We start from the raw sequence: 17,319 nt of genomic DNA on the forward strand, positions 1-17,319 counted from the left end.
ATTGCTAAATTATGTAAAGTGAAAGATTTTCCTACAAACGTAGGCAGCTACTTTTTTCATGATCAGAAATTAGTTATTGATGAACTGCATCACATTACAAGTAATCATCGTGTTCCCATCAAATATGAACGTTTTAGATGCTTTATATTAATAATAAGAAGGGGGAGTGGTGGTGCAGAGGTTAGAGAAGGTGGGCCTGTGATTGGAAGGTCGCCGGATCCCAACAACATCAAAATGTGAGCGGAAAAGGTGAAACCCACACCTGCCTCCACCCTCATTTACCCCACTCTGGGCCCTTGAGCAAGGCCCTTAACCCCTGGGCACCCTAGATGGCAGCTCTGCTCCACACAGAGGGCTGTGGTAGCTCGGTGGCTGTGGTCTGTCAGGAAGGACATCTGAAGTCAAAACTTTTGCCAAGTCTTCGTGCAAGTTATTTTTCTGTGGAGACCCCTGAAGAAGGGAGCAGCCAAAAGAAGAAGAAACAATAAAATTAGTTTATTATATTTTCTTTTATGAGATCTCTTGATTTTTCTTAAATAAGTCATTTGATAATTTTTTTCTTTTCTTCTTTCGGCTGCTCCCTTCTTCGGGGGTCTCCACAGTGAACTAAGTCGCACGAAGACTTGGCGATTATTTTTACACCAGATGTCCTTCCTGACACATCCACAGACACCGAGCTACCACAGCCCTCTGTGTGGAGCAGAGAGCTGCTTTCTAGGGAGCCCAGGGGAGCAGGTGGTGGGGGGTTAAGGGCCTTGCTCAAGGGCCCAGAGTGGGGCAAATGAGGGTGGAGACAGGTGTGAGTGCTTCACCTTTCCCACCCACATTTTTGATGTTGTCAGTACCAGGAGTTGAACCAGCGATCTTCCGATCACAGGGCCACCTTCTCTAACCTGGAAGCAGTGCCTGCCATAGCACTGGCAGCACGAGGGCTCAGTGGTTAGCACTGTTGCCTCACAGCAAGAAGGTCCTGGGTCCAATCCCCAGTTGGACCTGGGGTCTTTCTGTGTGGAGTTTGCATGTTCTTGTCGTGCTTGCGTGGGTTTCCTCCCACAGATCAAAAACATGCATGTTAGGCTGCCTTCAGGGCTCTCTTGCAAAATAGATCTGTGCTCTCAATGGGATTTGCCTGGTTAAATAAAAGGTTAATAAAATAACCTGTGTGCCACCACTCCCGAAGTCATTTGATAATACAATTCACTTTTAATAATTATTTGTAAATTCGCTCACCTTTTTTTCCTCTATATAGTATATTGTTTTATATGTCAGTTGAAACTATTATAGCATTATTGTTGATTTTGCTTCACTGTTCTCCAACTTCTCCGGAGTATAACAAACATGAAATGTCCGAGCTGCACCTGAAGGCACCAGATTGGCCCTGGTGTCACTCACAGCGCAGGCCCCGCCCCCCGGCAGGATGAAGGCGACGCTCAGTTCTCTCCTCCACGTCGAGGCAGAAACTCTGGAGCGCGTCGGGACAGCTCCCAGCAGGGCCGAGCTCAGAGAACAGCGAGGAGCTTTGCTTTTCATCTCCCCACAACAATGACGTTCAGGAGGCTCAAGAAGGTGAACTCCAGCGCTCCGGAGGCTGGACCCGCCGGACCCGCATCTCAGGACTACGACATTTATTTCTCTTCGTCCAAGTCTGACAGCTGTAAACTGGAGGGACCGGCCAGCTCCTCGCAGGTTTACAACTACAGAACTCTGGCTTATTCTGGCGGGACGCTGCCCAGAACCTACAAGAAGGTGAGACCAACTTTCTGCTTATCTTGAATATTGGACGAGTTAGAGCTACAGGACAAACCGGGACCAGGACTCTGACCCCGCAGAACTTCATCAGGACTGTCCTCGTGTTTCTGCTGAAAAATGTGACATCTGCCCCAAATCCCAAATAACTTGGTAACGATCTAAGAAAATACAAGTCATGCCTTTAAACTTTATTTGAGCTGCATTCAGTCAGTGTCTCATTGTGGTCACCATGGCAACAACACCTGTGTCTCTCACTCCCTGGCAGACTAAAAAGTAAGCCTCAAAAACACATTTCTTGAACCGCCAGCAGTAAAAAACTGGTCGAGTCCATGAACTTTTGTGTTTCTGCAATGTTTTATTCTAGGACAAGTTTAAAAAAAGTCCATCCCAGTTGGGTTGTGCACTCTCTGAGGGGATTTAAGAGAAAACCAAAAGTCCTAAAGCTTTAATAGAGACGCAGTGAGTGAAAGAACACAGAAATATTGGTGTACAACTTGTACTAACCAAAGAAAAGTTTGTTTGCAAAGGTATTTTAAAGTTTAGACAACTCCAAGTGAGTGTTACCATTTGGGTCAACATCCTGTAATAAAATCACCCAAAGTCATAAAAATCATGAATGTGTAGAAAAATTCTTCAAAACATCCAAATGCCAGTTCAGTCATTGAAAGTCCAAATTTCTGTCCCGTTCAAACTTTGAATGATGTTCACAGAGCTCCGTCAAAATCCCATCATTATGAATACATTTATTTAGTTTTGTGTGAAAAGGTGTTTCGTGCATTAACACAACCTGAAGTGATCTTTAAGACAAGAGCTCAAGAGTGGCTCTAACTTTAGTTTTTGTCGTGTTGCTCAATCCGGCTGGTTTTTCTCCAATAAACCTAATTTAATCCCCATTTTTAAGTTTGAGCTTTGTACAGTGAAGTGAACTGGCTCAAACTTGTGCTCGCTGCCTCCCCCCCCCCTGTGGTGGGGGAGGCAGCGAGCAGGACGTACAGTGTTCAGCAGAGAGGCATCGTTGTGGACAAACCCACACATTAGCAGTTTGCAGTATTAACAGTGAGGGGCTACAACACAGCATTGTGCGCTCTCAGGAGCCGAGACCCTGTCCAGACGCCCCCGTCAGACCCAGTGGGTCACTGGGAATAAATGCTCTCAGTGTTGGGACGTAAAGAAAGCGGCGTTTTAGCAGGCAGAGAGGCCGCAGCACAAAGATGGCTTTTATGGGAGCAGCATTTGAAAATGATTGACTTGGAACAGAGGTGGATTGATGCAGGTGATGCAGCCGAGGCGTCTGGACGGACACCTTTCTTTTTATTTACACAGTCAGGTTGGGCAGGGGCCTGACCCGCTGCTGACTCCTCTCCACCTCTCAATGCTGTTATTGTGGAGTTCACCACAGAGTCCTGTGTGTTTCTTTTAATAGACTGGAGTTTGTGTGAACGGCTCAAAACGTTGCTCAGAGAGGTTGGAGCGCTTCAGCTGGTTTACTGTCAGTTCAGGCTCCGTTCTTCTGGTCTTCATTCCTCACTTGAGGTGAACAAACAGAAGCCAGACGTTCAGTTCACAGACGTAATGGCTTTAAAATCAAAACAAGCTGCCTGGCACGCGTCTGCTATTCTAAAACCTGCTGGGCCGGTCTTTGTGTGCAGCAGGTGTGTCCAGGAGATGTTGAGGAGCGGGGTGGGGGGAGCCCTGATGACTGATCCTGCACTAACCTCACGCAAGTGTCTGAAACGCTTCATGTCTGTTTCGTTTTCTCCTCGCAGGGCGGCGGCTCGCAGAAGTGGAAACCCCTAACACCGTCACCAGAACCACAAAGGTGCAAGCAGCATCCCACTACTCTCTGCAGACCTAACTCTTTGTTGTCCTGTCTCTCTCTCTGTCTCTGTCTCTGTGTCTCTCTCTCCGTCTCTCTCTCTCTGCCTCTGTGTCTCTGTCTGTGTCTCTCTGTGTCTCTCTCCATCTCTCTCTCTGTCTCTCTCCATCTCTGTCTCTCTCTCTCTGTCTCCCTCCATCTCTGTCTCTCTCTCTGTCTCTCTGTCTCTATGCAAATCTTTTCACCTCGACATGTCCCCTCGTGTGACAGCGAGGCCCTCTCGTCCACACTGCGATCCTTTGTGGGTAAAGTCGTGGCTGTGTGGGACTTCATGGAGTTGTCATGAATTTTCATGTCCTCTGCCGTGCAGACGTCCTTCGGTCTCACAGATCATTGTTCTGTGTCCGTCTGTGACGTCCAAACTCTGGGGGACACACTGAGTCCTGTCCACAGAGCAGAATCTCACATAGTGCAGCTAGATGGCAGCACGATGGATCAGTGATTGGAGCTGTTGTGTTGCCTCACAGCAAGAAGGTCCTGGGTTCAATCCCCAGTTGGACCTGGGGTCTTTCTGTGTGGAGTTTGCATGTTCTTCTCGTGCTACGTGGGTTTCCTCCCACAGACCAAACACATGCATGTTAGGCTGCCTCCAGGTCCAGACCTCTCCTGTAAAAGAGATCTGTGACCTCAGTGGGACGGGTTTGGTTAAATAAAGGTTCATGAATAGATGAGGATCCATGTTAGTTTTCTGTAGATTTCAGCTCCTCGTTGTTTTATTCTCCATTTATCTGAAGCCGTTCAATAATTCTGAGCAGACTTTAAGATTATCAGTCGTTCAATTGAACAGATGTCGAATGTTTTCTTTGAACTTTCTGTTGGGTCCAACCTGCAGACGTTCAAAAATGACGCGCAAAGTTGTGTCGTGGTTGATCTTTGACGGCCACAAGTCGAGTGTAGATTGTGTTTATTTAAATATCTCATGAGCCACTGGACTGATTTTAATTAAAACTTTCAGAATCATCGGACGTTCATCTATAATTGATTTACTTTAGGGGCCAGTTCAAGATGGGCCCCAACAAGCTAAATTGGGAAATGATTTTTTTTTTTTAAAGACAGTTTTACAATTATGGAGCTCATCTTTGCGTCATCATAAAAATAACAGACAGATTTTGACACGAGATAATTCAAAGTTCATGCTCATTCATCCAGGTACAAAATCCAGTAATGGCCAATCAGGTCGTCTGGATGGTTTATTTTTTTGTGGAAAGATGTTTCGCTCTCTATCCAGAGGGCTTCATCAGTCTGAGGAGTCCCATGTAAACTGTTTTCCCCTGGTTGGCAAACTGGTTGGTCCACTTAAGGAGTGTACTGCTTAATGGGGAAAACTGTTTACTTGGGACTCCTCAGACTGATGAAGTCCTCCGGATAGAGGGCGAAACGTCTTTCCCCAAAAAATAAACCGTCCAGATGACCTGACTGACCATCAGTTGGATCACTCGTAGCGTTCTTTTCTACACAACTTCTTATTTTCTCTTTAAGATGATCTTAGCCCTGACTCTGGTTTGGAAGGCAGCGGTGGATTTGTGAAGCCTTTAACTCTGGATATGTTCACGAGGAAAGAAAGAGTCTGGATAGAAGGAGCAACTTTTGTGGGATTGTTGCAGCGTGAACTCTGCAGAGCTCAGTTTTCAGCTTGTGGGACGACGGCAACGTTAAAGTTCACCTGGAAACACGGCTAATGTTTGTTTATTTTCTGTTTATATAGGCAGTGAGATGTGCCGTCTGCAGGCAGATTAGAGTCTGCAGGCAGATTAGAGTCTGCAGCGTCTCTGCTTACACCGTCTGTACACAACGCAAAACGTCAGTGTGCAAATAAGTTAGAGAAGCTGACAAACGATGACTTTTTCAAGTTGGAAATGACCGAGTTGTCCAAACAGCTGCAGGTTATTTCATGTGTGTTGCCAAGTGTCCATGTAAAACCTGCGACCAGCTGCAGTTCAGTAAAAAATATAACTTGTTGATCAGATATCTGCCATCAGATTAGATGCAGACTCATCTTTTCCACTCCCTCAGACGAACTCAGAGAAGACGTGGTCAAACTCCAACGTTATGTTTTTATTCAGGCAGGTGGCGTTCCTGGAGAAAAAAGAAGAGGAGACGTTTGGCTTTGAGATCCAGGTAAATAAGATTAACTCAGATTATATGCAGTTTACAGAACCTCTTCATTGTCAAGTAGCAGATTTTTTTGCACGCCTCATGTCTGACAGCAGATAATCTACCACTGTTAGGGACAGAAACAGGCACTTTCTTGCCTTCATCTTAATCTGAGTGTTTCCTGTTCCAGCAGGAGAGGAAGGTCACCCAGCAGTCAAATAACCCGTTCATTTAATCCCATGACTCGGGGAGAAAAAGGGGATGGTTTTGTTTGTTCTCCCTCCAGCATTGGTATTTTCAGCTGCGTGGTTTACTCTCACGCTTTCCATCTAGTACCTGCTCCCCTCTCACCCCCCCAGATTAACACAGATGTCTCTGATTCCTCCTGAAGCTCCTCCTCACGCCGTCCCCTCCGTCATTCAGCAGTTTGTCCAAACAGTTAATGCGTGCGAGTTTAAAACGAGGCTCACGCAGTGTGCTGGTGTGCAGATCGGAGCGGAGCACTTCTTGGAAAAGACGCGGTGTTCTATTTACGCCATCGTTTCTGGCGCTGCCGCCCTTCCTGCCTGCGGCCCGAAGGAAGTGAGGCCGTGAGGAGCAGCCTGATGGTCGGCCGTAAGTGTGGAGCGTCCCTCTTCCTGCAGCTTTTCCTCTCCCAGCTGCAGTAAAGCGGACGTGGAGCTGAGGCTCCAGCATGTAAATGTCACATTTGCCTATCAACCATATTTGCGTGGTCGAACCCAGGCAGATCAAAATCGTTGCAAACTTCCATTTGGCGCTCCTTCATAAACTGGATCTGCCGTTAAAAGCAGGGAAGGTTGACGTCTCTGCCGTTTTGGAAATCAAATCGATCGTTTTAGCTTTTTGTTGTTGCTACAGCCACAAGTTTAGTTTTCTTCTAAGCGGGATGCTGACGGGTTGAAACTTCCACATAAAGAGGGAAGTTTATTTATGTCCTACCAGCACTTTGACCTTTTTGCAGACACGCTGCAGTGACCAAAACAAGGAAGAGCACGCAAACGCACATGTGGAAGTAACAAAACACGTTTCCAAGGCAACAAAATGTTAGCACCGTTCTTTGAGCAAGAAAGTACACAGATCTTTTAGGTCAAATTGTCAAATACAGGTGCTGGTCATAAAATTAGAAAATCATGAAAAAGTTGATTTATTTCAGTAACTCCATTCAAAAAGTGAAACTTGTAAATTATATTCATTCATTACACACAAACTGATATATTTCAAATGTTTTGTTTTTATTTTTTTATGTTGATGATTAAAATTGACAACTAATGAAAACCACAAATTCAGTATCTCAGAAAATTAGAACATTACTTAAGACTAATTTAAAAAGGGATTTTTAGAAATGTTGGCCAACTTTAAAGTATGAACATGAAAAGTATGAACATCAATACTTAGTTGTTGCTCCTTTTGTCTGGATTACTGCAGCGATGCAGCGTGACATGGAGTGGATCAGTCTGTGGTACTGCTCAGGTGTTATGAGAGCACAGGTTGCTCTGATAGTGGCCTTCAGCTCTTCTGAATTGTTGGCTCTGGTGTATCACATCTTCCTCTTCACCATACTCCATAGATTTTCTATGGGGTTAGGGTCAGGTGAGTTTGCTGGCCAGTTAAGAACAGGGATACCATGGTCCTTAAACCAGATACTGGTAACTTTGGCACTGTGTGCAGGTGCCAAGTCCTGTTGGAAAATGAAATCTGCATCTCCATAAAGTTGGTCAGCAGCAGGAAGCATGAGGTGCTCTAAAACTTCCTGGTAGATGGCTGCATTGACTTTGGACCTCAGAAAACACAGTGGACCAACACCAGCAGATGACATGTCACCCCAAACCATCACTGACTGTGGAAACTTGACACTGGACCTCAAACAACGTGGATTCTGTGCCTCTCCTCTCTTCCTCCAGACTCTGGGACCTTGATTTCCAAAGGAAATGCTAAATGTACTTTCATCAGAGAACATAACTTTGGATCACTCAGCAGCAGTCCCAGGCGAGACAGTTCTGATGCTGTCTCTTGTTCAAGAGTGGCTTGACACAAGGAATGCAACAGCTGAAACCCACGTCTTGCATACGTCTGAGTGTGGTGGTTCTTGAAGCACTGACTCTAGCTGCAGTTCACTCTTTGTGAATATCCTCCACATTTTGGAATGGGTTTTGTTTCACCATCCTCTCCAGGGTGTGGTTATCCATATTGCTTGTACACTTTTTTCTACCACATCTTTTCCTTCCCTTCACCTCTCTATTAATGTGCTTGGACACAGAGCTCTGTGAACAGCCAGCCTCTTTAGCAATGACCTTTTGTGTCTTGTCCTCCTTGTGCAAGGTGTCGGTGGTCGTCTTTTGGACAACTGTCAAGTCAGCAGTTTTTCCCATGATTGTGTAGCTTACATAACTAAACTGAGATCATTTAATGGCCTTTGCAGGTGTTTTGAGTTAATTAGCTCATTAGAGTGTGGCACCAGGTGTCTTCAATATTGAATGTTTTCCACAATAATCTTATTTTCTGAGATAATACATTTGGGGTTTTCATTAGTTGTCAGTTATAATCATCAACATTAAAAGAAATAAACGTTTGAAATATATCAATCAGTGTAATGAATGAATATACAAGTTTCACTTTTTGAATGGAATTACTGAAATAAATCAACTTTTTCATGATATTCTAATTTTATGACCAGCACCTGTACAAGAAAAGTGTGTCGGCACATAGACGGGTACATGCACTGATGATAAGCTGTCATAATGTTTTTAATGACTTGTTTAACTCTTCCATGCTATAATGATAATAATTCAACTGTAGTCAAACAGCTCGGTTCTTGTCTCATCAGAAAAACTTTCTTCAGAATTCAGATTATTGGTCAATCCCATGCATGCTGTCAAAAGAGAAACTACCAGCTGCAGTCGATCGTAATCACTTTCCGCATGTTAATTGGTCTTGTCAAGTTAAAAGATGTCCCAGACCTAGAATAGTATTTGATCCTGTATCATTTTGACGCTTTGTTTACTGGAGAGTACTCGTGATAAATTTGAGCTTGAGCACTCTCCGTTCTTGTTTTTAAAAAAGCTTTTAAATTGTTTTATAATCTATCTACTCTGAAAAAGAACGTATCAAATAAATCATCAAAAGCATAAAATTCATAATGAGTGTTTAACTTCTGACTGCAAACTAATTTCACTTGTTTCAAGCAGGAATGACTGCTTTGTTCTGTTTTCTATCTTCATAAAATAAATTTAGTATTTTCTGTGAGCTGTTAGACATTTAATGGATTTTTCTCTATTTTCAGCTGTAAATTGTTCTGATCATCTGTACGATGAGCGGCTGGTCGTCAGATGAATCCAGTGTAGCCTTTGTGAGTTTACAGAGCAACACCTGCAGGTTCTCTGTGGGTTCTGTGTTCTTACCTGAGCTCCACCAGTTTATGGACATTAACAGACAGTTTGTTCAGACAACAGGAAACAGACCTCATGCCTCATTATTTGCGTCACATCTCTGTGGGCTTTGTGATAAAAGCTTCTTTCCAGCATTGACACACCGTCATGGCTTCCTCTACATGATGCAGTGTTGTTGATTTTTGCGTTGCACATCATTGCCACAACATTTGAGGACAGCAGATATCAGTTGTGTTGTGCAAAGTAATTCCTAGACGTCAAGAGAAAGGAAGGAAGACATTTATCTTCAAAATCTGTTCTCACTCTGTTTCAGACTTATGGTCTCCATCATCAGGACCAAAACTCTGTGGAGATGTGCACGTTTGTGTGCAAGGTGCACGAAGACAGCCCGGCTCAGAGAGCAGGACTCAAACTTGGTCAGTAAATAATACTTTTTTAATGCGTGTCTGTTTTTGTGCGCTCCTGAGCCGTGTCTGTGCCAGGGTTGAAGCAAACATGAGGGAAGTGAGCGTGACTGTTGGCTCGTCTCTGTGAGTCTTCATCAGCTGACACCGTGCACGTTATGTCAGCAGAAGCACTCGTGAGTTTGTCTTTCTGAAGAACTTCAGGAAAACACCTGCATTTTTCCACTTGACAAACAAATGAACTTCACCTGACTCACTGCGTTCGTCAGCTCTTCATGCCAGAAGGAATATATTAAACAGAAGTAGTTTTTGTTTATCAGAGTTGTTTTTGGTTCCTTTATTTAAATGGAAGCAATGAACAACACTTCCATGTTTACAGTGTGGATGTTGCTTTTATTTGGGCTTGATAAAAAAAGAAATGAATGACGTGAGAAGCGAGAGCGCTCCGCTCCATTTACAGCTAGTTTCACTTCTTGCTTTCCTGGCATGCTGCACCTGTTGTCCTCCGATTGTTGCTGCGAACACAAAGAGTTCCTGAAACAGACGATCGAGTCTTTGAGTCCACATCACATCTACACACACATCTGACAACGTGGGACCTTTTTAAAGTGTAAATAAAAACAGACTGGTGAACCTCTGCCTATTTTTACTTCTAGCTGACGTCGTCTCCTTAAAATCATCCATTTACCCAGTCCTCTTTCTGGCCTGCTGCCAGTTCACTTGATTAGTTACAAAACGCTCCTCCAGCTGTTCTTATTTGTAACATTTGTTCTTTCAGTCTGTACTTAACTTGTTCCAACATGTTTTCCCTAAAAATGGAACAATTTCTTGGATGGAACAGAGGTTAGCTCGATAATAGTAAAGGTATGGATGGACGGATGGATGGATGGATGGATGGATGGATGGATGGACGGATGGATGGATGGATGGATGGATGGATGGATGGACAGGCAGACACCGTCTCAACTTTTTCAGAATAGGGGTTTTATTTATTGCTTTGAGTCTTGTGGGGAGAGTGGTGACACAGAGGTTATAAAAGGTGGGGCTGTGATCAGAAGGTTGCTGGTTCAACTCCCTGTACTGACAACATCAAAATGTGGGTGGGAAAGTTGAAACACCCCCACCTGCCTCCACCTTCATTTGCCCCACCTTAACCCCACCCTCTGCTCCCCTGGATGGCAGCTCTGCTCCACACAGAGGCTGTGGCAGCTCGTGGTTGCATCAGGAAGGTCCTCCGGTGAAAACAATCATCAGGTCTTCATGTGAGTTACTTCACTGTGATGACCCCTGATGAAGGGAGCAGCCGAAAGAAGAAGAAGAAATTATCGCTTCAAATCTCCAGAGAAACCCAGTGACGAGAAAATATCAACAACTTTACTCTTCCTGCTGCATACCACACACATGCGCACGCACATGCGTGGTCTAAATAAAGTGTTTCTGAGCCGAACGCCACGACGGCACATTTGTGTTTCACATGTGTTGAGGTTTCATTTGGCTCACGTCAGCTGGCTGCGTCAGGACGTAACAACAGCCACACTGGACCGGAGCATCCTGAACTGTGGTGGCTGGCTAACATATGTTGTGTGTGTGTGTGTGTGTGTGTGTGTATGTGTGTGTGCAGGGGACACCATCACAAGTGTGAATGACACCACTGTGGAAGGATTTCGACACAAGGACATTGTCCAGCTCATCAAGGCATGCGGCAACTCTCTGAGGTAAACGGGCGTCTTTTCCTCACACGTAAAGTCGATAATAAGTTTGTGAGAGTTGGTCTGAGGTGTGCACTGTAACTCCAGGTTCACGTGTTCGTTCACCCTGGCTGCTAACTCGATGAACACGTGTTAAAGCTCCAAGTTTTGCATTTTAGTTTGCATTCAGCTAGTGCCAAAGAGGCCGAGCTCGTGAGTTCACGTTTCACTTCTCATTTTGTTGCAAACTGAGCACAAGTGGAAACTTCTGAAGCGTCTTAGAGAAAAATCAGAAATGTTGTTTGAGCTGAATTTGACCTGAAAACACCGTGACTGAAGGAAACGCACGAACATCAGCTTTATAAAGCTTGTGTCATTGTTCCTCTCTGGTCTCGGTGTTGACCTGGACGTCCGCTCGTCATAAAACGAGTGTTTTGTTTTTCTTTACAGCTTGCTTGTATTTATAGTTTGTCTTTGTATGTTGGTTCATTTCTCTGGAATCTCAAAGTTTATTTCCTGAACTTGTTGGAGAGTTCTTCCTACGATGGCTCCAGTTTCTGTTGGCAGTTTGCTCAGCGGGCGTTTACTTTGAACCACGCACTCTTCCTCGCCCTCGTCTCTGCTTGTAAAGGATTAAAGGGACAATTAGCGCCGGCAGGCTGTGGCTTTCAGGGCCGCCGCTGCTAACATATCAGAGTATCAGTGTTGGCAGAGCTTTTACAGACTGACTTCACACAACTTGAAACTGTGAGCGTGAAAATCAGCTTTCCATTAATGACTCCAAAGGATCAGCAGCGTGAGGGTGGAAACTGTGCTGCCTCTCCCTGCCCACTGCTTGTAAACGGACTTATGAAAAGACTCTTTCATGCTGTGGAAGTGCTGTTTTTGTTCTCGTGGTTTTAAGAAGTACTTCCTGTTGAGTGTAATAACTCCGTGGCCTCCTGGTTTCTCTTGAAGGCTGGAGACGGTTTACAGCGACTCGATCCGTAAAGCTGAGCTGGAGGCCCGGCTGCAGTATTTGAAGGTGAGCGCTTCTCTCTTCCTGTTGTACGGAGTGCTTTTACTGATAAACTGTGCAACACACACACACATTATGTTATTTAGTAAGTGTAGACACCGCCTCCCCCTCCCTCCACACCTGTCTCCCCATCAGCTCCACCTGTTGCATCAGCAGTTTGTGCAGCAGACTGGAGGATGGAGCTGCCTGCGAAGTGGCCGGAGCGAGCGACTTCTCTCCCTAAAGATTACAGCAGCTGTCCCGCACTAATCCTCTGAAACACAGCCGCCCTCTCACACACTAATCCAACATTTTAAACATGAACCTGCTGTTTGCGGCGCAGCAGAAGCTGCTGCACACACACCAGCACCGACACGTTAATGTCCACCTCAGACTGGAGCTGGTTCTCATATTTGTCCTTGTGCCCCTTTTATTTCATGTATAGTGTGTTTGCTGCACTGAAAAGTTGTTTTTATGTTGTTTTCTGTTTTTGTTTGCAGCAAACTCTTTATGAGAAGTGGGACGAGTATCGTTCGTTAATGGTGCAGGAGCAGAGACTCGTCCATGGTAGGTCATCTCGGCTGTCCTTAGACACACTGGAGGGTATTTTATTTTAGGCTCAAAGAGATGTGAAAAGGTTAGAATCATTAGACACGAGTCATTTTTAAAGTCATTAAACTTTAAAGATCCTAATGCAATGTTGTTATCTTACTGTTTGGTTTAGATTAGTCTTATTAGAAAAATGTTTAAATCGGGTCTAACTCTACTTTCATGTTTTGTTCTTTAATAGAGTTTCATTTGAACAATAACTTTCTGTTTATGCTTCCTCAGAGGAGGTGATGGCTAAAGATCAAGGTTTAAATAATAAAGTGCTAGAAGGTCCATCATTTAAATCCTGGAGCTTTGAACATTGTTCATTTCTGTTGACCAGATCAAAGTAGTTGACAAAAAGATCTCCTGTTGTGATCTCAAACCCACAGTGTCGTCGTGTTAGCATTCAGTCCTCGTGAACGTTGGAAGAGTGTTCAAGCTTGTTGAGATGAATACAGTTACTGCAGTGCAGCAGTTTATAGATTAAAGATGATTAAAATCTTGTATGGTAAGGGTGCGCACACAGCGCTGTTGCTTCACAGCAACAAGTTTGCAGGTTTGTCTCCTGCCGGGGACCTTCCCGTGGCGTTTACATGATCTCCCTGTGCACGCGTGGATTTTCTCCGGATACTCCAGTTTCCCCCCACTGAGCAAAAACATGCACGTTAGATTAACTGGTAACTAAATATTCCCTTCATGTGAATGGTTGTTTATCTGATAATGTGTGTAAATTTGTTTGTTTGTAAGCAAAATATCTGATAAACAACTGGACCAGTTTTATTTCAAACCTTTAGAAACTAATTCCTGGATAATGTTTTGGAGTCGGCTCCATTAACCAGAGCAGCCACAGATAAGCATCTCTAACAGATCAATAGCTATAACTCTGCACTTCTATGAACACGGAGCTGATGTTGGTGTGGTAGTAGCTGAGAATCCCCAGCTCCTCCTCAAAGTGCTCCACATCGTGCAAGAGCGCGTGATCTTGCATGGCGTGGTGCATGACGCTGTCATTCTAGCTTCAAACTGAGAGGGGACAGGTGAATCCTTTATTTAATGAGTACTAGGCCTTTGCTATTTGTAGAGTTTCCAAATCTAAAACCTTTTTTTGTCTTGCATTTTGAATTTACAAGATTAAAATGCAACTAATAAGTTTAGCATAATACTTGTTCAGTCCTCTCCAGTACTCACACCGTTTGTTTGTTTCCAGGCATAGTGATGAGCGATGCTGCTGTGTACGAGTCCCTCGAGTCAGCTGGTCTCTACGGCAGCCTTGGCGCTCCCAGCCCGGCGACTCAAAGAACCATCCGCTGCACCGGCAGCACCAGCAGCAGCGCCAGCTTCCTCAGCACGGCCACGGACGACGACCCCCTCTACCAAACCTGCCTGTACCAGGCTAACGGGAGCGAGGACTCTGGGATTCCTGAGAAAAGTCAAGAAAAGCAGAGGCTGCAGCGCCTGCGACCGACCAGTGAGCTCCTCACAGTGACCAAGACTCAGCTGACCCGCAGCGCCAGCACTCGCAGCTACATGAGAGGTTCGTCTCCATCGTCATCCGCCGGCTCAGGAGAGAAACCGGGAGGATTCAGCTCGCTGCAACGAAAACCCAAACAGAAGAGCTTCCGCAGACGCCTCCTTAAATTCATTCCCGGCTTGAATCGACCGCTGGAGGAGGAAGAGAGCAAACTGTGAGCAGCACGCAGAGCTGTTGGCTGCAGCTTCCCAAAGAACTGAACTAAAGACTGAAACAATGACTCGAAACAAACGTGCCAAAGGAAACGGCAAGCAGCTCCCAAGAGCCAAAGATGGAGACCAAAGAGAACCGGCTGCAAACACCAATGAACTTTCACACAAGTTAGTTTGTGTGTCTTATTTTAAGTTATTTATTTATTTTTACATGTTCTGTTTATGTACAAAATGAAGAACCTTTAGTTAGTTTCTTTTCTGCATGCATAATGTTTCTCCTGCCAGCCCCCCAACAAGTAGAAATGTGCAACAAAAACTTTTGAGACCAGTGGACACAAGATGACTCAAATCCTATTTTCTGTTTTCAACCCAAGTTCAAGTTTTCTAAAACAAAAAGGAAAAAAGTGACATTCCCAGTTTACACACTTCCTATTTGGTAAAAAATAAATCCGTTTTTTTAAGACTACTGGACTGCTGCTCTTGTTGGAGACGGGTTTTGTTTTTCCACATTTGAGAAGTTTCCTCAGTTTAAACTGGAATAGTTAAAATGCTTTAAAGTAAAAAAAAAAAAAAAACTTTTCTTGGAAGAAATATTTGTGTGAAATGAAGCTGCTAAATAAAAACCATCTCTTTAGCTTTGATTGTACCGTTTGTTCATCCTTTCATTATTTAAAGTGACTGGTTGTTCCAGGAGGAGATAGTTTGGTGCGAGGTGAGCAGAATGACGGCCGTCCCATCGACTCTGACACTTCATTGTTCGGAGCAAAGTGAGGAATGTGCAAAGAAAAGCTTGTCCTAAAATCCCAAACAGCCACTTTCTTTCAGCTCCTGCAGGCCAGCGCTGAGTCCTCTCCTCTTCCTTGCTCCCATGGCAGCTCCAGCCGTCCGAGAGCTTGCTGCTTGTGTATTTGTTGGATTGGGGGGAGGGGGGGGGGGCGTTGTAGCTGGGAGTCTTTTCATTCCTGGCTTCATCTGACCCGTGAGGTCATGGTGGTCACTCTCTCTGCCGGCTCTGCGCTGTTGATGCCTTTTGTCCTCCGCTGCTCTTTCACAGATGCATCAGCAGTGACGACGATGCTGAGCGATGGTATGCAGCCATGTGTCCTGGCCCCCCGCCCCCTCGGACTGTGATGAAGGGGAGGCAGAAGCAGTGAGGGGACAGACAGGATTGTTGTGTGTGCCTGCTGATGCTTCAAACATGGGTTTAGAATGAAATGAGTGTTTAATGAGGCGATAATTCTTTAAGATAATGACTCATTAAAACAAATTGGGGGGGGGGGGGGGGGGCTCTACAGAACCAGAGGGACCCCTCTGGTTCTTTAGAGAACCAGTGAGATCATTGGTGAGTGATTTTAGCTGCCAAACAGCTGGTGTGTTTGATATTACAACTTCAAACAGGTTTACAGATGCTACTGCTTTAGCAGCTCACACCTCCTTCAGCCATCTGGAGAAGGTCAACACTCACAGTATGTGAGAATGCTCTTCATTGACTACAGCTCAGTATTCAACACCATAATCCCCTCTAAGCTGGTTTCCAAGCTCACCACACTGGGCCTGAAGAAGTCCATCTACTGGACTTCCTCACCAACAGACCACAGGCAGTGAATTGGCAGTCACCTCTCCTCCACACTAGTTCTCAGTACCGGTACACCTCAAGGCTGTGTCCTCAGTCCACTCCTGTACTCACTATTTACACATGACTGTACCGCCAAGCACAGCTCTAACGTCATCCTCAAGTATGCTGATGACACCACCATCTTGGGCCTCATCACCAACAGCAATGAGAGTGCCTACAGAGATGAGGTGAAATCACTGACCAGCTGGTGTCAGGAAAATAACCTCTCTCTCTAAATGTCAGCAAAACAAAGGAGATGATAGTGGACTTCAAGAAACAGCGTGGAGGTCAGCACTCCACCATCAACATAAACAATGCTGAGGTGGAGCAGGTCAGCAGCTTCAAGTTCCTCGGCGTTCACGTTACTGAGGATTTGTCCTGGACTTTACAGACAGACACTGTGGTCAAGAAAGCTTGACAAAGACTCTGCTTACTAAGAAGACTAAAGATGTTGGGTACAAACACCGGCATCCTCGAACACCAGCATCCTCACCAACTTCTATAGGTGCATCATGGAGATCCTGCTGACAGGCTGCATCACAGGGTGGTACATGAACTGCACCAGTCAGAAAGCTCTACAGAGGGTGGTGCAAACAACAGAGGACATCACTGGTAGCTGTCTCCACACCATCCAGGACATCTACCACAGCTGATCTGCGTAAAGCACGCAGCATCTTTAAGGACCACACCCACCCAGCACAAGGACTTTTGTGTCTACTACCCTCAGGCAGACGATGCAGGAGTCTGCCATCACGTACACAAAGACTAAAGGACAGTTATTATCCACAAGCTGTTAGATTACTGAACTCTTGATAAATAAAACTGAACAACTGGCAACAACATTGCACCAAGCCACATCTGTGCCAACTAATACGACTAATATTATTGTGACACCTAATATGTTTACACTGCCTGTCGTCTAGGCAGATGACTGCCCGTCCTGGTTCTGGCTCTGGCTGTGCTGGAAGTTTCTTCCTGTTTAAATGGAGTCGTTTCTCTCCACTGTCTCCTTCCACACTGCACTTATGCAGGATGGAAGACTGCTTCAAAGTGAAGGTTTAATGCATTTACAGCCACAGACAGTGACACAATTCAATTCAGTTTATTTATATAGCGCCAAATCACAACAAAGTTGTCTCAGGGCACTTTACAGGAACATTCACATACATAAAAGCCAATTAGTAAAGTTCTCTATCTAAGGAATACCCCAATATA

The 17,319-nt window shown here is 44.9% G+C and overlaps 1 protein-coding gene across 1 annotated transcript; it reads left to right on the top strand.

Moving 5' to 3' along the window:
• The first annotated feature begins 1,542 nt into the window (after window positions 1-1,542).
• tamalin (trafficking regulator and scaffold protein tamalin) lies at window positions 1,543-14,955 on the top strand. Its single transcript, XM_037684681.1, has 8 exons — window positions 1,543-1,746; window positions 3,516-3,568; window positions 5,689-5,743; window positions 9,440-9,542; window positions 11,152-11,245; window positions 12,176-12,242; window positions 12,716-12,782; window positions 14,014-14,955. The coding sequence occupies exons 1-8, from the start codon at window positions 1,543-1,545 to the stop codon at window positions 14,493-14,495; spliced, it is 1,125 nt and encodes a 374-aa protein (XP_037540609.1). The 3' UTR covers window positions 14,496-14,955.
• The last annotated feature ends 2,364 nt before the right edge of the window (window positions 14,956-17,319 follow it).

This window comes from Nematolebias whitei, chromosome 11 (genome assembly GCF_014905685.2).
Source record: "Nematolebias whitei isolate Nwh7 chromosome 11, NemWhi1, whole genome shotgun sequence".
Classification (NCBI taxonomy): Eukaryota; Metazoa; Chordata; class Actinopteri; order Cyprinodontiformes; family Rivulidae; genus Nematolebias; species Nematolebias whitei.

Excerpts from the sequence above, each read along its gene's own strand:
- tamalin (XM_037684681.1), top strand. The coding sequence starts at position 1,543 with ATGACGTTCAGGAGGCTCAAGAAGGTGAACTCCAGCGCTCCGGAGGCT. Across the intron at positions 1,747-3,515 it reads TGCCCAGAACCTACAAGAAG|GGCGGCGGCTCGCAGAAGTG; the intron begins GTGAGACCAACT and ends TTCTCCTCGCAG. Across the intron at positions 5,744-9,439 it reads CGTTTGGCTTTGAGATCCAG|ACTTATGGTCTCCATCATCA; the intron begins GTAAATAAGATT and ends ACTCTGTTTCAG.